This window comes from Plecotus auritus, assembly GCF_963455305.1.
Source record: "Plecotus auritus genome assembly, chromosome: 2".
Taxonomy (NCBI): Eukaryota; Metazoa; Chordata; class Mammalia; order Chiroptera; family Vespertilionidae; genus Plecotus; species Plecotus auritus.
In genome coordinates this window covers 83,318,360-83,344,826 of record NC_137771.1, presented here as the reverse complement: position 1 = coordinate 83,344,826, position 26,467 = coordinate 83,318,360, and the positions used below count along the sequence as shown (strand labels likewise).

Below are 26,467 nucleotides of genomic sequence, written 5' to 3'. Positions count from 1 at the left end.
ATTGGGGCCGGCGCCAGCAGCGGGTGTGAGCGGTGGCTGTTGCCCCAATCGCCCCTCAGGAGCAGGGGGAGGTGGAGAAGTCTTGAGAGGCAATCGGGGCCAGCAGCAGGTGCAAGTGGGGCCATCGCCAGCAGCAGGTGTGAGAGCCCAGTGGGACTGTGGCGCGGGAGCAGAGACTTTTCAGTAACCACCAGAGGCTCGCCCCAATGACAGCAACTGGCACCCTGCCTTGGCCTGGAGCCCCCACTCACCTTCTCCACCATCCCGCCACAGCCGATGCCCGCCATGTTCCGCACATGCCCCCTGATGGTCAGCGCACATCATAGCAACCAGTTGCTCGATTGTTCAGCTATTTGGTCTATTTGTATATTAGGGTTTTATATATATAGATGAGGGAGAGAGGTGAAGCAAAGGAGGACCTGAGGGGATCCACTTAAGATGTCCCAGCAGTAGTCAGTGGGAAGGGACTGTTACCAGTGTCCCCTCCCGGACTGAGCTCCTCCTGGGCTCCCCTCAGAGTGCCCAGGGCGGGGGCACCCATCACCTGATGGCCCCTGTGGGCAGCCCTCTGCTGGGATGTCTGCTCATGCTGTCTCGCACAGACTGCAGACTAGCTCTTTCATTGCACCAACCAACTGAAGGCAGGTCCCTCAGGTTTTTAGAGACGTGCAAACTGAGTTATAGGAAAAGCCACACACTCTGCTGGGTCATCTGGAAGCAGAGGCTGCACAATTAGCAGTGATTCTAAGGCATCCACTTGGCAGCCAGTTCATCTCTACCTCCAACAGGAGTGAGGGGAGGGGAGCCTGCAGGGGAGCCGCCCACAGACCAGGCGCGTGCAGGGACAGATAGAAGCAGCCCTGTTGCCTGAGTGCAGGCCTCCGTGCAGCTGTGGGTGGGGAGGAGGGAAGGAGCCAGGGAACTGGGTGCCGTCCTGTCCATCTCGGGGTCCCGCTGTGTGCTCAACGGTGGCGTCTGTGTCAAGGCCTCCCCACTGCAGCCGGGGAAGCAAAGGCTTTTCCTAATTGGTGTGATCAGTCCTGGTAAGACTCACAGCCATTGGACCCCAAACTTGTCAGAGCCATTAGCATCTAACATTAAAACAGGGCAGGCAGCGGTTCAGACTGCTGCCCCATGCGTGCCCCAGCACACAGCACGGCCACCCAAACTGCTCTGGAGGAGGAGGGACCCGGCAGTGCTTCCTATCGGGCTGCGAGGCTCACCTCCTCACTGCCGGCTTAGTGCACCTTCCGTCACACACCGACATGCACAACGCATCAGGGCCTCCCGTGAGTCCTGAGAGGAGGTCCTGGTGAGATGCCTCCAAACACCTAACCAGGAAGATAGGACAGAGTTACCCTCCCTCCCTGGCTAACTGGACACCGAGTTCTCATCCACCTCTGCAGGGCCTCACAGCTGGGAGGTCGTCGTCACACAAGCAGCTGGCAAAGGTCACTGAAAGTCACTGGTCCTTGAGGACCCACTTTCTGGGGCAACTGCTTGAGACAAACAAGTCCCCTTCCCTCCCAACCCCCCCACCCCCCCCCCACACACACTTGTTCCATTTCTAACAGGCATAACTACAGGAAAGATTTTAACTACAGTGAACTTTGCCTTCAGACCATGAACCAGTTTACAGTGAAGCTGTACAGAATGTATCCATGATGCTACGTGAGCACACCAAGCTGCCAAATGCTGTTTGGAAACAATTATCTCTTGTAAACAGTGGAATTCAGATAGGAGCAATAAACAGGAACGGAACAAGGCACAGCATCAGATGTGGAAGTGTACCTTTTGTCTCAGAAACTCATCACGACCTCTGCTCCCCACACCCTTCGTACAGGCAATGCCCATGTCACCACCCCCCAAACCCACGGGTGACGACCGTGGGTAAGGAAGGAGGAATTCCGAGTTGCCTCAGCCTCGACGTTCCTCGAGGACCTGACACAAGGCAAGGACACGTTTGCAATTGGCACTGTTATTTTTATTAGTACGAGTATACTGAAACAATAAACTTGTACTGGTATACAGACAATTTATTTAAAACAATTTTGTTCAAATTTTGAATCAAACATTGTTTTATTATAATAATGAAATAATTTCTACCTAGAAAACCTGCAAGCACCATCAAAGAAAGGGACCATAAAATTCAATAAACAGACTCGAGTGTATCCTACAAATAGACACACCACGATTAGAAAATAGAATATGAATTCTTCCATTTTTTTAATATTTGTTTTAAAAAAGCTAGTGCAAGTACAATATTTTACACTGGAATTACAGAGAGTATGCACGCATATGGAAAAAAGTTCTCCTGTCACAATAAAAGCTCTTAACTATGTATGCACGTAATATTTTCTTTTCGATAAGGTGCAAATCATCACTCCTTCCCTAGTTTTCCTCTGTACTGGCCATGTCAGTCTGATAGTGCCCACAGTTCTGGCATCTCCTTTCCCTTGGCTGGTGGGAGGCATACGGTTGGAAGTTTGAATGATTAGATATTAACACATCCAGAGAGATGGATCTCGGAGATGGTTCTGGGCCGGGACCCCACTGGCTAGAAGTTAGGATACTGTGTTCACTGAAGGCCACCACGGAGACTAGGGCTGTCCTGAAACCTCCCTTCAGCTGACACTGATTTGGATTTACAGGTGAGCAGTGATGGCCGGGGATGAAGAAACCTCCCCCAAAGGCCAAAAGGGCAGTATTCACAGAACCCAGTGCACAGGTGTCACGTTTAATGGTCACGGACTAAAGAATCTACCCCACTCCTGGGCCAGATAATAACTTAAGAGTAGGTGGTTCATGTGAGAACCAGAGGAAACCTACGCACCTGGCTTCTTGGTACCTGCTTTTTAAAGACAACAGCTCTAAGGTAGCGTCGCCTCAGCCCTGATATTCCAGAGAACAGTCTCAGCAAAGATGACTGTAAACAATGCTTCCCACACAGGCCTTCAGACTGGCCATGGAAAAGGAGACAGGTTCATTGGCCATCCAGACAGTAAACGAACAAACTAAAGGGAAAGAAAACTTGGGCAAAGTCTCCAATTATCTGCAGTGGAAGACTTGAGTCCTTTCAGATAAGAAAAGTTATGGAAATTCTTAGAGACTGTTATTGTATAGATACTACCTATTGGCCAAATGCACTTAATTTTAATACAGCTGAACCGTTTGTATGCAAGTCAAGAGGACACGAGAAACTGGAACATTGAGGCCACTGATCCCTCCCGCCGTTGTACAGGTGAACGTCAGCTACCAGAAATGTTGCATTTACAGCAAGGGGGCAGCTGAGCTTCTGCAGGTAAGAACTGTAGGTGGGTTTGCTCAATATCCCCACAGCTGTCCAGTATCCGCTGGCTGGCTTGATTTTTGGACAGAATATGACTTTTCTGAGAAGTTGTCCCACATTTATTTTGGCCTCAATATAAAGAAAAAGTTAACTGAAGTGAAATGAGGCATTTGAATTGAATTTCGTGTTTTACCCCCCCATTTAAATGAGGTGTTGGGGGGGGAAGAAGGCCGAACATTTTTTTGTCCTCACAATGAGTCCTGTTTTATTGGTAGCTAGGATCCCTTGTTACAAACACTTCTTGTTCAGGATTATATTCTTTGGGTTTATTGGAACAGGAAGTGCTGAAAATGTCAAAATATCATTTCTGAAGAAAAAGGAGTTGCAATGGCTTAAGAGTTTAAACTAAGAAGGGAGCTCAGAGAAGTACTTTCAGCATAGGAATGAACAGTATTCTCAAACTGCAGAATACAGAGTTGCCCTCTCTTAGAAGGAGAGCTCTATGTAACGAAAACAGAAATGAAGCATAGGTATAGTTGAAGAGCCTTTGACGCAGTAATTCTTCCAGGCCGTAACCATACAAATCTGATCATTTGGACGCAACTAATTTCTATATACAAAGAAAAACATGTAACTTTCAACCTTTATGCTTTTTTTTTTTTTTTTACAAACAAGGTATGAAACTCATTGTTTCAACAGATCCATATCTTTCAAACACTGAATGAATCATTTCGACATTCATTTTTCTTTTGTGCAATTTTTTAAAATATTACCTGTACTCCTCAAAGTGAGTGCCTCAAAAATTTCTTTTCTTCAGCTTCTCAGATTAGGTGTACATTATAAAGAAGAAAAAAAAAAGTAAATTCCCACAAGGTCTAGTGCTACAAGAAAAGATCCCATCAGTAAGTAACATTTGAAGCGAGGTCATCTCTGTAGAAGTCTCGGCTCCAGAGTAGAGGTGTGCAAATCGTTTGGAGTTTCCCTATCAACAGAAACACAACACTGTCCGTGGAAAAGAGGAAACCAACCCAACACAATAGCATATGCATGTGCTTTATAAAAAGTATATTCTCTGTATATTTATTCCTCGATGTCTTAAATTCTCCATTTCAGAAATTCTGGGTTGAAAACACAAAAGTGGAAGCAAAGACCTCCACTCCACTCTAAAGAATAAAAAAGCATAATTCCCTTTTCTTTCATATCCACCAAAGAAGCTGGGTCGGGCCAGGGAGACGGGCGGCCCTGTTGTCACCTGGAATCGTCACGGTGACCAGAAAACAGGAAGTGCAAAGGGTTAGGGGAGAACAGGCCACAGTTTGTTGAGCTGCTTATGGTACATGAAACAGTCGCCATGACAACCAACACAGCTCAAAAAGCCTGGCCTTCTGTCCCAAGAGCTCTGCTTCTTCACCCAAATCTGAAATTGCATGGCATTAGTGTCTTTAAAAGCATTGAGATTTTTCTATGAAAGAAATAGGTTTCCTTAGTAGTCACAGATGTTAAAGGGTATTATCAATTGTTTCCTTAAAAAACAAACAAACAAAAAATTCCAAAGCTACAACGACAAAAAGAAATTTTGGCAACATATTTCAGTAAAGATCAAACTATGTGCAAAGAGTGGATTTATGATTACTAGGAGCTACTGTTCCTCATGAACACGCAGCATTATATTGCAATCTATGCAGGATCTAAGGAGTAATCCACAAGGTGCAGGAAATCCAAACATTCCTCGAAGTTGTACAGCCCTACTCCAGAGCAGTCAAAGTGCTGCTCCGGGCACATCAGTGTACCACACACACGCCAGCCCGTCCCTGAGTAAGAGGTGTGAAAGGTTCCGCAGCCTTCCTGTGGGGGGGTTGGGGGGAAGCTGCTGCCACTTCCTGCGGGGCAACCCGACACACTCACCCAACAAAAAACAGAGGGTCACAATGCAGAGTCAGAAAGGGGGTCGACAACAGCAGTGAAGAAAATCAAATCATCCCAAACCAAATGGGGCGAGTTGGGGAAAACAAAAAAAATTGACTGACATAGAAAATTATCCTGAAAGTCCCAATGAAAATGCAATTAGGATTTCCACTTCAAAAGGTTTGAGGTAAGTGGCACCCATCTCTTTATCTGCAACCCAGTGTGGCCCAGACAAACTGAAATAATTCTTAAGTTAAACATTCGAAGGAACAGTCATTTTCTATATTTAGAAATCCCTATAAAGAGAGGTTCTTGTTTGTTGGTTTCTTATTATGTTTTTTTCTTTTCACCCTAATTTCTTGGTGATTGTGTTCCATTGTAAATGCAAAAGGCCTGCTGTTATTAGTTTAAAAGTGGAAAACAGGAAAGAAAGAACTAAAGACAGTTTCAGCAAATATTGCAAAGTGGACAGGGTACAGAGGCACAAGGCTGATTCTCGTAAGCTGCAGGGCACCGGAGAATTTCTACGCCTGTCACTGCCAGGTCTGCTACACGGGAGTGGTGACAAAGGCTGCTCTGGGAGCCTCAGTTCAGCAAGGTCTGCAAACAGGAGGAGGCTCCCTGTCCCCTGGATGTTCTTCCTATTTGAAGAGAAAGCTGCCACAGAGGAGAGTGAGCAGTGCTGGCAGGTGGCCCCTCCACAGCCGCTGGCCTGCATGCTCACAGTTCACGCACACATCACTTCCTGGGGGCTCAGAGGCACAGCTCAAAGTCTCAAGGACACAGACCTGAGGAGGGGCCTTCCCACTTGCGGAAAAGGGCGTGGAAAATGGGTTGATGCTGGCTCTATTGCTCCAGAGTCCGCCTTAGAAATGACTCTGCCTCCTTCCTCTACACACTCCACATTCACTATTCATCGTGGTGACAGTGGTACTGCAGCTGGTCCCCTAGATCTCCTTTGCTTGATCTTTCTGCAACATGGCGACAGACACCTGGGCTCCTGAAGGCTCCCCCCAGCACTCAGCATCCATAGCAGCAGGAGGAGCTCAGAGCGGGAGGCTCTCCCCTTCCAGCTCCTCCCCTCCAAACAAGGAAAAAGCCAAAAGGGTGTGAGCTTTACCTAGAGCACATTGATCAGACTCTATTGGCATGGGAAGTATTGCGCATGCTGAAAAAGCAGGAGAGCGAAATGGGACATGCTGAGAAAGAACCAATCCTCTTACAATTCCTATACCTGAAATAGAAGCACAAAAATGATGATGATGTTCCTATTGCTCCAACCATGTATATTTTCCCATTTTAGTGTTGGTGGTGTGGATCCAGTTAGTTCAATGCTCGAAGTAAGCCAAAAGGTGGTGTGTGTCTTTCTGAGTCCACATGAGTGGCTACTGTAAATAGTGGTGCCAATGAGGACAAAGTCGATGTGGCAGCCCCATATTCCTCTTGCCACCAAAGGTTATAAAATAAAAAGAAAAACAAAACCTAATAATTGCAAGTGCCCTGAGCAGAATATATGGAAGATTAAGCAAGTTCTCTGAACAGAAACGCTTTAAAAAATACAGCACTAAAGGAGCATTATGACTGGGAGAATGGGCCCACCCAGGTCTCTGCGAACATGCAGGGAGGGTGATGAAATTCGAAGAGAGTCAAGCAAGGACTGGCTCTAGCTATTCTATATCTATTCAAATGTTTTTGGTACATTCCAGAAAATGGTTTATAAACTCATTAGTCCTGGTGAGAACAAAATGTGAAGGAACACTAGATAGCCAAAATGTGGGTTGACATTAGGACTTCTTAAATTTGTGAAATGGGAAAAGTATTATTTCTCAATGAGAAAAGGAAAATCAGAAGTATTTGTTCAGATTAGCTGCAGCCATTCCAAGTACGAATATTAAAAATTTCTTCCTACCTATAAAACTTTTTTTAAAGCACTTTGAGATGCAAACTCAAAACCCACAAACAATATTTCACCTCTCTGGGAATGAAAGGTTTAAATTCTGAAATACCTTTCTGGGTTTGTACCAAACACCAAACTTGATTTGATTTCAGATGAAAAAAAAAAAAAAAAAAAGTCATTCTGAAAAAACATTAACAACAATAATGAATTTTTTTTAAAAACTTGCTCACATATATAAATGTCTCTATGGATAACTCTCTCAATGAATCTCAAGAAAATTCTCAGAGTTGTCCTGCCAAAGACCTGGTTTTTGTGACAGATGTGATAGAAAGACCAAAATAAATTTTGAAAGGAACATAACTTTATAAAATGGCCTAGAGTTTAGGCAGGTTAGAAAGAAATTCTGCTACATTTATTTATGCTCGTTCAGTCCCCCAAACCTTTCCCACAATGTTATTGGATAAAAACTGCAGGAATATCACACAAATTATGAACTCAAGATGTGCAAATCGCAAGGTTCTTTAAAAGTTCGTCGTAAAAAGAAAAACACTGGACAAAAATGAGTATTCTTTTTTTCCATCCCTTTTCTCTCAGTTTCTCTGCCAGCTCTGCATATGCCTTTAATCCCTTCTCAAACATCAAAGTGAAAGTGCCTTCCCGCCAGGCTGCACTGGGTGGTCATTCATTGTCACATAACTGGTTCATGATTCACATTCATCCTTTTAAACCACATTGAAACTGTCAATATCTTGACGTGAGAAACTCTGCAGAGCTGAAATGCAGTTACAGTGTCGAAAAAAGATAGCAACTTAGTTTTTTTTTTGTTTTTTTCTTCCCAAAGACTTTAAAGTGAGATACAGTACTTGTTGAATGCTAGACCAAGATGCTTGGTAATAAAGTGTGAACAGCATTTTAAGTGCTTAGAGATAGCAATATATATGCTCATCTTCAAAATCCAATTCCTCACGTCACACTGGAATCTGAAAAAAAGTGGCACCCGAGTTGTCCATAGTCATGAACTATAAACAGTACTAGAGTTAAAAGACAAAAGATTTGCAAACCCAAGTGAAGAGCTTCCGCAGCTCTCTGAGGGCAGCTCCATCTGCCTCTTGGGAGGAAGTCAATGCGACCACCTGATTGGTTTTCCTAACACTGCACAGAACCAGAGTGGGCGGGGCGTTCACGCTCCACCCCGCTGCCCCGCACCCTCAGGGAGCCATGCAGCCAGGGCGGCCCTGCCCACCAGACACCCCAAGACGGCACTGGACTAGCGAAGCAGAAACGAAATCCCACGTGTGGCAGTTGCTCTTAAAAAAAAAATAAAAATCAGTGCAGTCAGGCCCCATAGGGGGAAATACATATCTATATGATTAAAAGTTGCTTTTATTGTAAAATATGTTGGAGGGGGAAAAATGTTCTTTTACAGGGTTAGCTTTCCATCCTCTCTAGGATGCCCTGAGGCTGGGTTCCTGATATTTCTCTTGTACATGAGACCTCCTGAGGACGTGTCTCTGGAGCTCCAACCCCGTACTGAGAGCATGAGACAGGGGGAGGCAGAGAGAAGAAGACCCTCGCTTGCTGTGGCACCCCTGCTGCCCCCCACCCCACCCCAACGCTCGCACACACACCCCTGCAATCCCCTTCCCCGAACTTCCTCATGAAACCAGCAGCCGTCAGCGCCCAGCGGATGCTTCCGCGCTGCTGGAAAAGGCAGCCACGCTAAAGCCACATTCATTCCCACCAGGCGCCTGGCCTCGCTGGCCCTCGTGGCCCCCGCTCGCCACGGACAGACACTCGTGGAAAAAGCATATGCACCGTCTCCTGCGCAACACCAGCTGTAACTCTAATGACAAGGTAATAACAGAAACCTAAAGGAAGAGGATAACATGTAAATACTGTGTTATTTAGCCTACAGTACAGTAATCTGGATACAAATGATAAGGGAGAGCCGAATTCCTTTCCCCACGCTGCTCCTACTTGCCCACGTTAGAGCGGCCTTCGATGCAAATCTTAACCTCCTGAGGAATTAGAGAAGGCCTGGGAAGAGTCAAAGGCGGCTCGTCTTCCGACTTCTCCAGTTTGCGGGTCTCCGGCGCCGACCACCTCCTCTTCCTCGTGGTTGCGGGCTTGCTGGGTTCTATTTTGGTGAGCAAGGGCGCTGCAGGCAATCCTATTTTTTCTGGAAACTTCAGTTCGCCATTCTCGGAGAGCATCGGGGCACCTCCCTGATGGATGCCGTTCTCCTGCTCCGCGTACCTGTGCCTGCTGCCCGCGAGGGCGTCGGCCTTGGCGTGCTTCAGCAGGACGCTGGCGGGATCCACGGGCTGGCCCTTTTTAACAGAGCCGTTCTTCAGGTTCTTGAGGGTCAGCGAGATGCAGACGTCCCCAACGGAGAGTTTGGAACACGGCAAATCAAAGAGCTGGCTGGTTCGCTCTGGACAGCAGGACGACCAGCCCTGTCCAAACACAAAAAAAGGGTACTCTACCAAAACCTCCACGCTGACCTGGGAAACGGTGAGAGACAGAGAGGGGAAACAGAAAGGAAATAAGTGAAAACGTCTTGTTCGGGTTTTATTTCACACACGCACAGTACAGAAGCTGAATGGGACAAAGTAAGACAGTTCCACAAATCTCCACTAACACACACTAATGAGGCTCTTAATTTTCTGCTATATTTGTACTTACCATATGCAGATGTTGGGGAGAAGCCAGTGTAAAAGTCCCTTCAGCACTCAAAATATCATTTTACTGAGTATCAGCTCTATGCCTGGTCTCTGTGAAAACAAGTCAATCGACCCCCAAGGATGAAAGAACATCTGAGTGTTCAGCACTGAGCAAGGCGCCGGCCTTGTGCTTTATTAGCTCACTGGACAAGGCTCTTCTCACGTGTGACAGGGCTGATGTGGGTCAGAGTTAGACTGTGTGCGCTCCACCAGGTAGGCACTGTGTGTTAATCACTGTATCTCTGGCTCCTAAAAGGGACTGGCACATAGTTGAGGCTTCATGTTTATTGGATAAATGAATGTGTACCCCAGGAATTTAGGGGAAGCAGAATCAGCAAGGGTTAGAGTCGGCGGGGAGGGCTTTCAACCAGGACCTGAACGGCAGGCAGAGTCAGGGGAGGTTTGAGGGGAGAACATTGCTGGGAGAGGGTCAATGTGATATAAACATCTCAAGTACTTGGTTCATCTACAACAAGCATGCCAAACTCTCAGCCGGCGGGACGCATGCCTATTACTATAGTGTGTGAGCATGAGCCCATATAAATGTGAATATCATCTGGGAAAACTGCATAGTTCTGGGATATTTTAAAAATGTAAAGAAAGCTAAATTTTTTTGAGTACCATCTGTTGAACATTAGAGTACAAACTTTACAAAAAGCCTTTTGTTTAATGCTAACAATATACTAGCGAAAAAAACATTGTTGTTCTAATTAAAAAATAGGGAACTATAATTATAGTCTCAGAAAGGTTAAATCAGTTGCCTAAAGTCACAGCTGTAAATTGATGGAATTGGGATTTAATCCAGTCTCTTTGGCCTCCCAACCCACTTTCTTTTTCCTATGCTCCCGATCTCTGCCTCTATGAACAGAGATATAATACCACTAAGAGAGATGAACTTGACATTCCTACTATCCCCAACAGTGGTGAATGTCACTTGAAATAAACAGGATCCCAATGGCAGGAACTCATGGTTTGTTTCATGGTACAGAAAATTGTGAAATAGTGTTTGCCTTACACCTACTCATACAATTCTAGTCTCCCCATGTAAATGTGTGATGAGGCTGCTATTCAATTACAGAACTACACTTATATCTCATACACATATATTTGCATATACATATGAACTATCATACCAGTTATAGTATCAGATGGGGATGACCACTGAGTTTCAAGTGGGAGGGCCACCCTGGAGCTGGCTCCATAAATCCTGCTCCAAACCTCTTAAAGCCATTAACATCACAAACTGAGCAGAGGAACCAATACTTCTTCAAGTGGGGATTTTTTAACTGTATTTCCAAGTCATAAAAACAAAGTTCTCAAGTATAAATATCTCTGAAGAATCTACCAGACTCACTGTTTGCTTATCCCTGCCTAACAGCTGTCAGAGGTCACATGACATTCATAATACTGGAAGCCCTATTTGCAAACATATTGGCCTTTTTGGCTTTGCATGTTCCTGGATGATCCCCTGATTGGGGAAGTCTGTCTCCTTGCTGACAGAAAGCCTAATACCTACCAGCTGACAGTTTTCTTGGTGTGTTAGCCATACTGTACACACTCCTCAGAGCAGCCAATATTCCATGTTCTGAAAACAATGTCTACTGCATATTCACAGATAAGTCTACCTGAGACTTTTACATGTTACCCAGTATCTATAGACTCACTAACAAGAAATGTTTTCAAGGCCTTTATAACAAGTAACACTACTGATTATTCCAAAGGCTATGATGTAGATGCATCTGCTTCCATTTATATACTCCATAATGTTTTGGGGCATTTGAAAGCCCTTCATTACTCCCTCATCTCAACACTCCCAACACAGGTCTTAGACTTAAATGCCATGAGGTCTACTGTAGCTTGAACAGCCTACCTAACAATTCATGAAAGAAAAGTGATGAGGAAGAGAATATTTAAGATATGCACTAAAAAGAGCTGATGATAATGGAATTTATTTTAACCTGGGTAGGTTTGGGAAAATATATTCCATCACTTCAAAGGCTTGTCTTTGGTCCCTTCCTCCTAAATTCTGGCTTTGCCTCCTCCCAAAGGAGCTCTGACATCCTGGAAAAGATGCCACACACACATCCTCAGGTGAGTCTACAAATTAGGAGTGAAAGGTTATTCAAATAATGTGATTGTTGTAAACAGTGGACTGGATAGTTCATGCCAAATGCTATTTTTTCTCCTCACTGATTATTCATCCTCACTAATATTAATCCTCAGACATTTTCCTCCTGAATTATCTAGAAAATGTACTTTTTTGGGGTCTGCATATATGTCAACTAAAATAAGTTTTTTCCCTTTCTTTGGTGAAAGTTAAACTCTCATTGTACATATCTCAGATAAGCATACTACATAACCAATGTGTGTATTTTATAATTAGGTTTATCAGAAGGACATAAACATTCCTAAAGGTTAACTGATCATTAACAGTTAATGAAGAAATCATACGGAGGGGTTTTTCAGTAAGAGCATGTGTAGTTAGGTCTGTCAGTTTGAATTCCTTGGAGAGGACTTCTCTACCTCAAAACACGCTATCAGTGCTGATGGCTACTGTGTTGGACAGGAAACAGACTTGTGAGATTTCATGACATGATGTTACTTGGAAAAATGAGTCTGTGAGTTCCTTGAATTTGAGACCCAAGCAGGTCTCCCCTAAGGTGTGAGGGCTTCCAATGTTGTTGATCAAGTGTTCCCACTCCAGGTTTTGCAGTTGTAATAAAGTTCAGTAACTATACTGAGTACCTGCTAAATGTGAGGGACCGCAGAAGAGAACCTATTGTTTAAGACCTAGCTCTTGCTTCAGTGCGGAGACAGAACATGTATGCAAAACAAGTAACTTCACAAGGCACACCTGGATACTGGCCACCATGTTATCGCATGATGTCCACGTGGGTACCTACTGGTAACGCAAATGCAATGTGTCCAAAACAGACCTCCTGTATGCCCCGGCCTGTGGCACCTCTTATGCTCTTCTCATCTCCATGAATGGCACTTCCATTATTCCAGTCATTCAAGGCCTGGAGTCACTTTTGACTCAGCTCTTTCATACTACACTCATCAAATCACAAAGCAAATCCTGTCTGTCCTCTCTTCCAAATTTACCTAGAATGAGACCACGTCTCACTACCTCTACTGCCCCTGTCCTGGCCAAGCTAGCTCCCTCTCACTGGGAGAACAAGCACCATGCACAAGCCGTGGTCTGCATGCCCCCTCTGCACTGCACCACCGTGACCTGTCTGCTGCTGGTCCTTTACCTGCATCTGCACCTCTGCGTCTGTGTCCACATTAATCCCTGCAGCTGGAATCCCGTCTGCCCTGTGCACTGTCGCCTTCCGTTGCCCTTCTCAGAGCTTCGCTGACCACTCTGCTTGAAATAACAATACCCCATCCCTAGCTTTCCTGCCCTCTCTACCCTGCTTTATTTTTCCCCCATAGCACTTACTATCATTTGAAGCATTATTTTTTTACTCATGCTATTTCATCTCTTTCCCCAAACTCCCACAAGACTATATGCTCCACAAAGGTAGAGATATTGTCCGTTTTGCTCATCTTTGTATGCCCAGAGTCTAGGATGCTTTCTGGCCTGTAATAGGTGCATGCCTTGCAGTGTTTTCACAGATGGGAGGCAAACATGAAACTAGGTAATCAGCTTTGAACTGAGCATGCCCGATGCAGCACTCATCAGCACTGACTGCGTGCTTGGAGGGAGATGAGGCTCCTCTCTAAGGGAATTTCAAGAAGACAGACATGATCATATATACTTCAATGGAAAAATCCCTCCGTGTGACTTCTTCATTAACTGTCAATGAATAACTAGTTCCGTGTTTGCCTTCTATTTGCAAAAACACTGCAACGGCACAACTGGCCAACAGAGGTCAATGTTTAGACGCTGAGAGGCGCTGGCTGTCCTTGCTTCTTTTCAGCAAGGACTAAATTGGGCGACCAGTCCTCTCCAGGGAGAGGGCAGCGCCTTCCTGGGGGCTGGCTCACCACTAACAGGCAGCTTTCTGGGCTGAGCCTTAGCAGCCTCCCTCAGCGCTTCCCTGTCAGACGCTGAGTTCATCATGACCTCATAGAATCAAACTTTGGTTCCTTTCTCTCCACTCTTGAGGTTCCTCTTTGTTATTTCAGCTGTGCTAATAACCATTCATTTAATGACCTTGTGGGGGTTCAAACGGTCTCTGCTTAAACCCCAATGAACACACATTCCTGAGGGCAGCACCATATGAAAACCAAAGCACGTTACATAACTCCTGGCAGCTCCACACAGTCCATCTTTTTCATCCATAAATGTATCTTTTTCCGAATACGTTAGGCAGTCGTAGGATAAAATGCGAGCATGAATAGCCTCTGTCCTTATGTCAGCTGGAGGCCCCACTGCCTCTCATCTCTGGATGCCTGAAAGCTAGGACTTCTCTTTTAGGGGCAGATCACCTTTCACCCTCCTCCCTTCTCTCCGCCTCCTCCTGCTGCTGCAGGCACCCCATGTGCTCACTACTGCTCCTTATGAGAAGTCTGCCTTCCCTCCCTCTCTCCAGCCCCCTACACCAACCCTCTAAACCCATCACCTCCACCTTCCATTCAAATGGAGGATCCAGGACAAGCAAGCAACACAGCTGGGCTGATAATAATTTACTCAATATCACAGTCCTGGTCCGGCTAATGACTGGATTTTATGATTATTCTTTGCTCTTCTGTGTGTAAGTTCAATACAATTTCTTTACTCAGTCAATAACTATTGTACTTAAACACTGTATGTATAAACACATATTTATGCTGTTTGAATATTTCGATCTTAGATGGGTGCTGTCTATATACACACATATGTGCACAGCACCAAAAACAAGATATAAAGTACACAAAACGTCTGCTGCTTAAATTTGCCTCCTATTTCCTTAACAGGAGTCCCTGTTTTCACAAATGTGCAGGGCATCTGACAAAACATTTTGCTTGGTGCTCTCCCAGATGTACTGACTCTGCCTGGTCCTGGAGCCACGCAGCTCCGGAGCGGGTTTCAGTGGGTGTCCGCTTCCGCTGCAGTTATTAAACTGGGAGTTCCTAACTTTGTATGCAACTGACATTCTTGATCCTGCTTTACCTGAAGAGAAAAGCCAGCCTGCTTTCCTCGAAGGCCAGTTTGCATGACTACATTCTCAACATCTAGAAAACCCTGGAACAAGGACTAAAGGGCTCAGCAAGAGACCCACTTACATCAATGTTGAAAAATTATTAATGAAAATAGTCATAGGTCTTCAGCTGAGTGGAGGACGCCTGTGAGTGCTGTTTCCGATATTTAATCAGGGCAGTGCAGGCCTGTTTCAGGCTCGCTCAGTAATCCCCATGCTGGGCTGAGGGGCCTCCAAACGCTAATCCCAAACCACCAGCTGGGTGCTTCCTGCACATTGTCGCATGGCTCCCAGGGCCCCCACTGCTGGGAGGCCCGTAGGACCTGCTCAGCAAGCCACCAGGGCGGCTCTCGACACAGGTTCCATCCCACTGGCTCTCCTCTCTTGCGGCTTAAAAAAGCTTGACTTGGTCCTGGCCGGGTGGTTCAGTTGGTTGGAGAATCATCCCGTACACCAAAGGGTTGCAGGTTTGATCCCCAGTCGTGGTGCATACAGGAAGGAGGCAACCAATTGATGTCTCTCTCTCTCTCTCTCTCTCTCTCTCTAAAAATCAGTGGGAACATATCCTCTAGTGAAGATTTTAAAAAAAAGTGTGGCATAAAGAACAACAGCTTTATTCAGTGCTGAAAAAAAATGAGCTACCAAAGCCACAGAAAGACATGGCGGAACCATAAATGAATATTGCCAAGTGAAAGAGGACAGTCTGAAAAGGCTACATTCTGTCTGCGTCCAGCTACATGACACTCTGGGACAGGCAGAACTAGAGAAAGGTAAAAATCAGGGGAGCCAGGCCTTGAGGTGGGGGTGGAAGTATAAGTAGGCAGCGCATAAAGGCCTTTTAGGGTGGCGAAACCATTTTGTAGGATACCCTAACGCATGGTTACAATATCATACAAAATACATGACACATTTGTCAAAGCCCACAGAATGTACAGCACAAAGAATAAAACCTAATGTAAACTATGGACTTTAGTTAATGAAAACATATCAATAGTGGCTCATCAACTGTAACAAATACGCTACACAAATTTCATTAATAGGGGAAACCATCTGGGAACTCTGTACTTTCTGCTCATTTTTTTTTGTAAACCTAGAACTAACTGCTCTTAACAATTAAAGCTTATTTTTTAAAAAGCTATTAACAAACGTGAGCTCACCTAGTTAGGGGACTTACATCCATCTTCCTTGGGAGGGGCACACACACAACAGCCAGGTGGCGTGCTGCTGTTTCCCTGCTGGAACCGTTCCCGTGTCAGAACCCAGGGGAGGATCACCACCAGGACCTGGGCCACGCCTGGCTCTGGGCTTCGAACACAGGGCAGCCACTATCTCTCTTTGGTTCATTAAGACTCATTCCCAGCAGGCTCCGCATGTGAAACGCCCACACATCGGCTTGCCCTGGCTGCGGAGGGACTATACCCGCTTGTGTGCTGCTTGCATGAGGGCTTTGGCTATTTTTAGGCAGCAGCTAATCCATTAACTGCATAATGCTACTGCGGATGACTCACAGAACACAGCAGTCAAATTAAAAAATAGTGGGATGAACGAAAAGCCATCAGTAAACGTGCAGTAAGCACATCATTATAATGTGCTATATGAGGGAACCAACACACACACAGACACACCAGGACAGTTGGGAGAAGGAAGTGGCACTGAATATTAAGCAGTCGCCGAGGCGGTAAAGAGAAGCAGTCACCCCAGGAGGATCTGGGAAGCGACAGACAGTCCCACTAACATAAGGAGCTCGGCAGTTAGGAGAGAAGCAGTCCAAGAAAAGTCTCACCCCAGAGCACTTTACAAGTAAGATCTACTCCAAGTCTTCTGAGCAAAGTATGTGTATTTTTCAGAAAAGTTGAGGCCTGGGAGCATGAGGCAGAGGGGTAGGAGGCTGCTCACATACAGAACACTGTTTGCCAGATGGAAGCTGAAGACCCCCCCTCCCCGCCCCAGGTGGGGCCACCCTGGGTGGGACTCTCCTAGCGGGCATGCTGCAGGAGAGGCCCATGAGCCCCTGTCACTGCCTGGGTCCTCTTACTGATGTGGAGGGCTGGACCATGCATCCATCCCTCCAGTCCAGTGCACACTCAGGAAAGCACGGCATGTACACACTCACACGTAGAAGTAGCTGTATGCGTGCTCCTGGGCCCGTCATGGGAACATGCCACAGGAACACAGGCAGCGTAAACATAGCTCATTGGGAGAGTTCAGCCTTCTTTCTGGGCTTTTCTAAACTGTCTCTCCTTCCATAAACTCTGTTTAGAGCACAGAGCCTTTTCTTTTTCAGAAGCTAACCATTTCCCTTCTCAGGGCCATAGTCACTTAAGTGAAGCAAAGAAGGGACACTAACATTGTTGAGGGCCTACTACGTGCTACACAGTGTGCTGGTTCCTTTGAATGTATTTTCTTTAATTCTTACATTATTCCCACTACATAATCAAGAATGGAAGGCTTGGGTAGAATTTGCACGATAAATTACTTGGGCAATTATATGTAAGTATTTGCACAAGGCCCCGGCGCTATGGAGTGGTGGGGGACAGATCATACTGAGGTCTTTTTGGCTCCAGATCCCACATTCTCCTTCCAGCCAACCTGCTTCCCACCCAAGCAGGTGATGCTCCACACTCTATTGCCTGGGATCCTTTCTGGGACTCGCCACAGACTTATGGACTCAAACTTGGAGCATATTAGGTGGATTATATTTGGGAGTGAAGCTCTGAGGGAAGTGATTCTACTGTCCCTTGGGGCTCTTGACCAGAATCACCAGGGCTGAGGGGGCAGCTGGATGGAAGCAGCGACCCTCCCAGCAGGGGTGGAGGGAGTGTGCTACCTGCCCTTCACCGGAAGAGGACTAAGACTGCAGAGTGGCCAAAAGAAGCTTCCTGTGGAGCCTATAGTAGTAAGGGATAACACCTGGGGTGGGGCACCGAAGTGCACAGAAATGCCCTGTTGCATAGGACCAGCCCCAGGGATGGGGACGAAAACGGGAAAGTATTTTTCTCCTACACTGCCTCGTCTGGTGCTTCAGCTGGAAACAACATTGGAAGCATCTTTGAATAACAATAAGAAGAAAATCAGCTCCTTAAAAATAATTACCAAAATAAAGCCCCTCTGTTTCACACAGGCTGGCTTTAGTTTCCCTCCATCTATGGTCTACGGTGGGTCCTGAGCATGAGGTCAGCGGAGGTGCCCTTTATGGCCCCTGGTTCTGGTGTTGATGCCGGCCAATTTCATAAGGGCGGTTCTGCGAGGCAGGAAGGAAAGCCAAGGATTACAGAACAAGGAGGCCCAGGTATCACCAGGTGTAAGGGGTCATCTACCTGTTTTGAGATGAGAAAAATGGCAGCTCTGAGAGGTGAAACAACTGGTCTGGCAGCTGACCAGCACCCGGACTCCTGGCTTTCTCTGCGCCACATGGCCTTCTCGGGATCCTGCTTAGGTTTTATAAGGTCAAGCCTCCCTGAGGCCCTCCAACCAGGTACGATTTATGCCTGGGGCCATAAATCAACCTACTATAGAAAAACCAGCCTTGCTCCTTCAACTTCCCCCATCAAATTTGTGATTTTGCTAATTAAGTTAAACAATTTGCACATTTCTAATCTCCCTGTAGGTGCAAGGGTTAGTGATTCTAGCCAGCAGGGAAGACATGGACTGATGTTCAGGCTGGGGAGAGAGCTCCCAGTGACACGGGTCACAGAGGGAAGCACCCTGTCCTGGGCACGTAAATTAAATCTGGACTTGAGTTCTCTCTGACTCTCCAGGACTCTGCTCTGGCACTGAGGCAGACACAGCTGGGGGAGTATTTTCACGGTGATGATGTCAGCCTGTTTCTGATAGGCTCCCAGTAGAGTGACAAATCACTGGCTGTGTTGGGACCCTGTACTTGTTTCTACAACAGCTCTCTCGCAGGTCTTTGCAGAAGCCCTTCCCAGCATGCAGCCCGACCACACAGGGGCCCTCCTGACAGACCTGCGAACAGGCTGTGACAAATATTCCACCTTCTAATTTGCACCTTGGCTGTTAGCAGAGAGACGAGTGGTCTGGCTACAGGAAGGTAATGAGACTTGGCCTGGAAGCCAATTTCTCTATCATTTAGGCGTTCATTCTGCAAAGTATCAAGCAGGGAATACACAGAGAGATGCTTGCTTCCTCTCTAAGACCTGCCAGGTCCATTTGAAACCTAAAGAGGCCGTGAACGCTGGTGTGAGAGGCTGCCAGGGCCTCGGAGATGCGGCCCACGGCTAGAGCTGCTTTTTCTTCTCAAATTGAAAGAGATGCTGGTAAGGAACCAGGAGTGTTTCAAAAATCACACCTCTTTCCATTCCTACTTCTGTGCACACTAACACTTTAAGAATTTTTTAAAAAGTACCGTGAAAAACATATTTACTTTTCATTCTTGTTCATTTTCCATGCTTCACCGGGGGGCTGTTAAAAAGACAGCTTTGCTAAAGAGAATTCCTTTTTCCTACGAGGACCCATCCCAATCCATGTAGGAAGGTTGGAGTGAGCAGCAACTACAGATGGGTAGTGAGTTCTACATAATGATGCCATTTTTAAAATCTTGATTTTTGCTCTTTCTTTGAATCGGAACTTTAAGAAATTTTTTGTGGGAGTTACCAAAGAATCTAAGCCTACAGTGACATCTCACCATAAAAAAGAAAAGTATTTGGGGCTAAAGCTCTTGGCAAGGCAGGTCCTGGCTGTTGTGCAAGATCCCACATCCGGTCATTCAAAAGGAGTTCCGGAAAACACTTTGGAAAATTGGCCTCCCTCCACTTCACTTGATCTTTTAAAAATACACTTAAAACAATTCAAATCATTAACTAGTTTGTCTTTTTTTGTTTTGTTATTTTCTGTAAAGGTCCCAACTATCAGCTAAGCCTTGACCCTTTTCCAACTCACACCTGAAGGAGGCGCTGTTACATCCGAGAGTTTCAAAGTCCTAATGGAAACATCCCCAGATAGTGGGTTCTACAGCCAGTAGAGTTCTCATGGGGGCCTACTCTGTTTGACTCAATCAACCTGGGCAGTGTTGTTGCTGTTTGCTATAATGGGCTGTAGAATAAATGCATCCAAGAGATTTAAGAGCCTGGAAAAGGGTAGACTGAAGGAGCCCAGGGAAATTATAAGAGAGCTGATCATAGTTCTAGTTTTTAACATGAGTCAGCTCGGCTGCACATGACTCTTGGAGTTCCTATTCACCCCAAGCCCAGCAGAGCACCTGGGACAGCTCTGACTTCTCGGATTGTATGAACCCTGCCTTTTATTTTCTGTGTTCTGCTGCTCTGACATCTGGGGGCCTTGCTGACTCTGGAGGGATCGCCCCTCTGGGGTTAGCTAATTCCTAGAGATAGCAATCAACTCTGCTGGGAGCATACCCTTCATATGCAAACCATTCAGCCACTTCCTCTACAAGGCTCAGACTCCTGGCCACTGCCCACCTGCCCTAGTCACCTCACAGCAGGTACCAGACAACTAGGAGAAGAGCCAACTATAGAATTATTCAAACCAGCCATTCCTACACCTCCTCATCCTCTCACCCACTCCTCCACACAGAAACCACAATAAGAGTTGCTGCCCCCTTTCTCCTCACTCCCTCTGCCTCCTGACTGAGCCTGGTGCTTCCCCGTGCTGCCCCATGTGGCACGTCCCCTCTTGGGATCTGGGCGTATAAGAAACTATGTTTTCAATGGCCATTACCTCATCTCTTGGCCTTGCCACACCTGACCAACAATAAAACCTGCATTTTAAAACACGGATGTTGGTGTGAGATATGGTGGGTGACTCAGGGCATCTAATATCCTTACCTGACCATCAGTGTCCCTTCCTGATGGGGAAAAAGGGGCAGATGGTTCTCTAGAAGGGCCTTAACCAGCCTTTCTCAGTCATGTTCCCATCTGAACCCCAGAACAAAAGCATAACTTGAGTGATGATTTCCTTAAATTGTCCTGAGGTTGGGACCTGACTAGCCTCACTCCAGGTCCAGAGAAGTTAGATCACTACAAATAGCAGATGTCTTGGGAACACCGGGGCTAATTCTCTTAGAGAATCTTCTTAGAGAAGACTCAGAGTCTGAAGTCTGGGTATAAATGAAAGCCTTTCCTTCTCCCCAGAGCACAGCCGAGTCTGCGTCCCGGAAGACGTTCATCTCGCCTGGAAGTGAGGAAGGTGTGTGGTGCGTGTCCCCGCCTGGGACCAGGGTGAACATTACCTGTGCCCGGTGCTCCCCGACGGCGAACTGGATCACAGCGATGCCCGGGCTGTGGCTGTCCTCAATCCTCTCCACGGTGCTGGAGTCGATCTTCAGGTCGTTGCTGATCTCTGCGCTCTGGATGAAGTCCTCCGTTTTTAAGTCCTCCACCTTCTTCAGCTCCCCGTTGGCCAGTTGGATGATGGAGCCTTTCATGAAGTAGGGGGGCAGCGTCGGGGGCACTGCGGCCGGGGACGCCAGGGACTGCACCACGGGCAGGTGGATCTGGGCCTGCACCATGGCCGGGTAGGCGGCCTGGGTGACCAGGGCCTCTGGGCTGAAGTTCTCGCTCTTGGGAAGGGCGGTGGAGACGAACGTGTGAGGCACTGCTGCAAACTGGGGTGACGACGTGGCTATTGCAGAGGCAGCTCCCGACCCCTCCACGTCAGCACTGCCCACCGGGATGAGCAGGGGCTGGGTGCCGGGGATGACCAGGTGCTGGGGCAGGCTGCCGGCATAGGTGATCGCCTGCTGCTGGCTGCTCAGGTAGCCGATGACAGGCGGCTGAGTCCCTGCGTAGAAGGCTGTGGCTGGCAGTCCGACTGGGAGTGGCTCCGAAGCGCTGTGTGTGGTCTGAATGACCGTGTGGGGTGACAGCGTGGCGACGGTGGCGGCCTTCACGCCTTCGGGGCCCAGAGCCTGTTGGGGTGAGAGCGCGTAGGAACGGTGTCCGGGCTTCCCTAAATGCAGGCCACTTTTGTCGTTGAGGGTGGAGGGGGAGGCCTCGCGGTGCGTGACCTGCTGCACTTCCAGGTCGGGGACGGGGGTGTTGCTGTTGGGCAGGACCATCACAGAGGCCCGGACCCCTGAGGAGTCCCGATTACCGTAGTCGGAGGGGCTGGGGTGCACAACCACGTGCCTGGACTCGTAGGGGTGAGGCGCTGACTTGTTGCCGGCCTTCACCAAGCCCAGGTCGGCGGAGGTGGGGGCCCCGTACCGCCGGCCCTTCTCCATCTCCCCGTTGAGGATCTCCTTGGCCTGCATGGCCTGCTGCAGCCTGCTGCTCTCGGCTTTCTTGGTGGCCTCCCGAGGAAGGAAGTGGCTGCCGGAGTCGGTGTATTGCACTACGACCTGGGGGGAGGGCCCCAGGGTGATGGTGTGTGGGATCATCGTCTGGTGGGGGTGGAGGTGGACGGGGATGGCCGGTGGGGAGGCCGTGCGCCCGGCGTTCTGCGGGGAGCTGGCGATGTGGACGTACTGGTTCTGCTGGGTGGGTGGTGGGGACCCTGGTGCCATGAGCCCTGGAGTCCTGCCCAAGTGCTGCTGCTGCTGCTCAGCCTTGTGTCCTGAGGCGTGGCTCAGCCCGCCCATGCTGGCCAGCAGAGTGGAATAAGCCTCCAGCTGGGAGCGCTGGGATGGAGTGGAGACGCCCCCGGCGGAGGCCACCGCACTGGTGGCGGGGCTGGCCGTTGGGGAGATCAGCTGGGAGGGGATGAACCCTGCATAGGGCCCGCTGTACTGGGAGGACCCTATAAACTGGAAAGTGTGCGGCAGGTGCGCGTACTGCACAGGCGACACCGGGGTCCCTGACTGCGGGGGCGGGTACACCGTGGGCAGCGTGGTGGTCGCCGGGACAGACCTGGGCGCGCTGGGTGGGGAGTAGTCCAGCCCCGTGGGGAGCGCTTTGTGTAAACCTATTCCCTGTTGTAAACCAAGCTCCACCGAAGTCCCCGCCGCAGGGCCATGCCTCCCGCCCCCGTGACCTCGGCCACCAAGGGAGCCCGGGAGCCATGCCACGCCCTCCGCCCGGTGGTTGTCGCTGGGCAGGACGGTGGCCTTCTCCTCCGAAGGCCGGCTGGTGGCGGGGATCTCGCGCTTCTTGGGAGGCAGGCATTCATTGCTCCGCTCTTGGTTGGATTTCATTTTTCGCCGTCCCCCCTCCACGGTGACTGCTTCACTGTCTGGCTGGCTCTGATTTTAGTCTGATAAACGGAAAGTCACATTTGATTTCTGTAGGGGATCCAGGCTCTTCATGAGGAATCATCTCCCCGTGGGTGCAGTCCGCCAGCAGCAGCTCTGGAATCTGGGAAAAGGAAGAGGGAAAGGAAGAGAAAGGGAAGGAGGGAAAAGAAATCAAGACATCAGCACCGGAAAAGGACGTCCTCCCAAGACTAAGACTAGGCTTTGGCTTCAGTGCGAATTCTGAAAACATGATTCTAGCCCCGGCATTGAAACGGTTAAAACAGTGGCCTCGGCGGACAGCCTATCAGGAAGATGATTAAGACATGGAGCAAGTCAAAACTTAAAGCAGAGACTTTTTTATGAAGTTAACTCCCCTAAGGCACGTTTCTCAATACCTCTCTCCTTTTTTCTTATTAGAAGGTAGACTATGTGTTTCTTAAGTTTTCTTTTCAGAAATGCTGGTCCCATGCCTCACCTCTTCTTTACTTTGTTGGAAAATCAAATGGAACTCACAGGGAGGATGACATCAGTGAATGTCCCCTGGGCCCCGCCCTCCGAGCCAGGCCCTGGGGAGGGGCAGGTTAGGAGTGAGAGCCCCAATGGATTTTGCATGTTATCTCTGAATCCCCATCTATTGGAGCCACTACTCGAAGATGCCACCTGACTTTGGGTCCATCCTAACTTTACAACAATTCTCTTTACAAGAATTCCCAGTACAGCCACTCATATGATAACAGAAAACCAAAAGAAATCTGTGAGACAGTTAAAAAGTGAATATGGTTACAGGTTTTTTTTAAAAAAGATTATCATCATGCAGGTGTACTGAAGGCTTCTTTAGTGATGGTTACACACTTGCTTCATCCCTGACTCTTTCCAAGTGGCCTTTGAATTTCCTTTTACACACCCCTCCCCTATTCTCCTTGGAGAGAGCTAGCCTACCATTAACCCTGGAGGTGAAACTTCTTTCAGACCAATCAGAACCTGTGTGTTTACACTCGAACATACAAACAGTGAACCTGGAGCCATTTCTTAGACACGTATCTCAGTCTCCCAGTAAACACTGAATTCCGAGTCACCATGACTGTGGGCAAAGAGATGCCCACCTGGCAAGAGGCAAACATCAATGGAAGCTACTGGAACCAGGCTGACAAGTGCCAGGTGTGTGCGCCCCCTACAGGCAGCAGCTGCAGACACGCACAATGTCACCATGCTCTGACCTTGGGAAGCTGTGAGGTCCCGCTGTGGGAATCACATGCCCTGGGGTTACAGTGGTCCTACCCAGACACTCTTTTCTACGCTCTGAATTAAAAAACACACAGCAACACAATACGGCAGCAGCCGTCAGCCTCTGATCCTTGTCTATCTGAAGCAATCGCCATATCCCTTTGTAAAAAATCTTTTCATATCCCTATTATTACACACTTTTCTCTGATGCCCCTCCGCTCCGCTCCCAACACCAGCTTATTCCACATCTCCTATACAGTTTACACTCGCCACCCTGGTCTGCAATTTTACTTTATTTTGCCAATGATTTAGTGGTCCTTTTTGGTTTTGCTTGACTATCACTAACAAATATCATGATAAAAGTACAAATGGCACTAGACCAAGTCCCCCAACTGCAATGACTATGATCAGTTTATGTTGAAGGCAGAGGTTTAGGAATTTGGTGTCTCAACATCCATTATAAGAGGGGTTCTCATATGACGAGAGGCACTTTAAAGACTAGGACAGAAACAAAAATAAAAAGACCTAAAATATTAATGCTGAAGAAATATCTGTGTCGAAAGAGTAATGTCAATTATTTACTCTCCCGATCTGCAGCCTTTTAAAGTCCCAGGTAACTGTGTTCTGCGTAGCCTTCTCTTATAGAGTGAGCTACGTAATTTACAGCCGGTACTCGCAAATCGATGAAATGACAGCGCTATTTTCAAAACAATGACAGAATAAAATTAAACTACAATGCATCAAAAACAGTTGTTCCTTTTGGCTGCTTAAAAAGCACTGATAATGATCTGTCATCTATAGATTTCAAGAGTCACCCATGAGCACGGGAACTGTATGAGCTCTCATATTCCCATACCAACTAGCCAAGTTATATAAGACAGATCTACTCAAAGCCCACCATTCCATACGCCCCCTGCTGGCTCTAAAGTAGCACTGATCCAATAAGACCCCACAAGATTTCACTAAGGATGTTCATGCAAGTAGTATGTCAGAATCTGAAATGAGAACATTTGCATATAGTAGGTCCAGCCAGTAAGGTTAATTAGCCCAAGACAGCTTCAGGGAAGAAAAAGCAGCAGCAGAAAAGTCCTTTCAAAGCCAAGCAAAATGTCAAACACATTCAGAAATAGGTCCATTAGCAATGCAAATGTAAAATTGCCCATACAACTGGATGCACAATATACAAAACTAGAAAACCCCTTTGAAGGTACTTTTTAAAGAACCCAGTTTGAAGAAGAATGCTGACTTGGTTCTCAGGAGTGCCCTGGCTTATTTACATTGCTTATTTAGAGCTGGTCTTCACTAAGACTTGGCCTACTCAAATTCATATATTTTCTTCTAAAAAGTTATCCATTGATAAACAACTTTTCCTGATAATAATAATAATAATAATAATAATGATAAAACCAAGAATATAAAGATAAAGACTGAACTGGAGCAAAAAGGGCCAGACTGATAAAAATTCAACCCATCCTCCTCCCACATTTGGAAGGACTATGCCTGCTATTACCAGTGCAGCTTGGAGGAGATGAGGATCTAATTCTGGGGATGTGCCCCTTCCATGTGCTCCATCATCTCTAGTGTCAGTATCTCCTATCAGGGGGAAGCACTGTGAGCGCAGGGATCGTGTCTTGCTCTTTCATATATACGTATTTTTTACTGATTTCAGAGAGGAAGGGAGAGGGAGAGAGAGAAACATCAATGATGAGAGAGACTCACTGACCGGCTGCCTGCTGCATGTCCCCTACTGGGGATCGGGCCTGCAGCCTGGGCATGTGCCCTGACCAGAATTGAATCCCAGACCCTTCAGTCCACAGGTGGACACTCTGTCCCCGAAGCCAAACCTGCTAGGGCTGTGTCTTGCTCTTTGCAGTGAACCACCAGAGGGCGCCAGAGTATGCCACCATGTCCATGTCTCTGGTACCTTGGGTGACTATTCAATGGATAGAAAAGAAGGAAGAGGTCAATGATGAATGTAGAAAAGTACAGTCGGGAAAAGGAAGGGAGAGAGTAAGGAATAAGAAAAAAGAGATGAAAAAAGGAGAGTGGGATTTCTGCTTTGAGGGTCTCTTTCCAGCTGCAGACAGACAAATGGCCTCTGTGTCCCCAATTGCCTCCTCAGGGATGAAACCCAATGATTCAGCTGGGCCC

At 47.3% G+C, this 26,467-nt stretch overlaps 1 protein-coding gene across 3 annotated transcripts in view; it reads right to left on the bottom strand.

The window, feature by feature from the left end:
- Positions 1–1,971: 1,971 nt before the first annotated feature.
- Positions 1,972–26,467, bottom strand: part of ATXN1 (ataxin 1) — a 422,593-nt gene continuing 398,097 nt past the window's right edge. For 2 of the 3 annotated variants that reach the window (XM_080658075.1, XM_080658076.1), the window contains 2 exons: positions 21,152–23,213; positions 7,490–9,595 (listed from right to left, as the gene is read on the bottom strand). In XM_080658075.1, the coding sequence (XP_080514201.1) occupies positions 9,065–9,595; positions 21,152–23,053 (2,433 nt within the window). In that variant the 5' untranslated portion in view covers positions 23,054–23,213 and the 3' untranslated portion in view covers positions 7,490–9,064. Of the gene's footprint in view, positions 4,272–7,489; positions 9,596–21,151; positions 23,214–26,467 lie in introns of those variants that run through there. The other variant, XM_080658077.1, reaches the window with a different exon arrangement.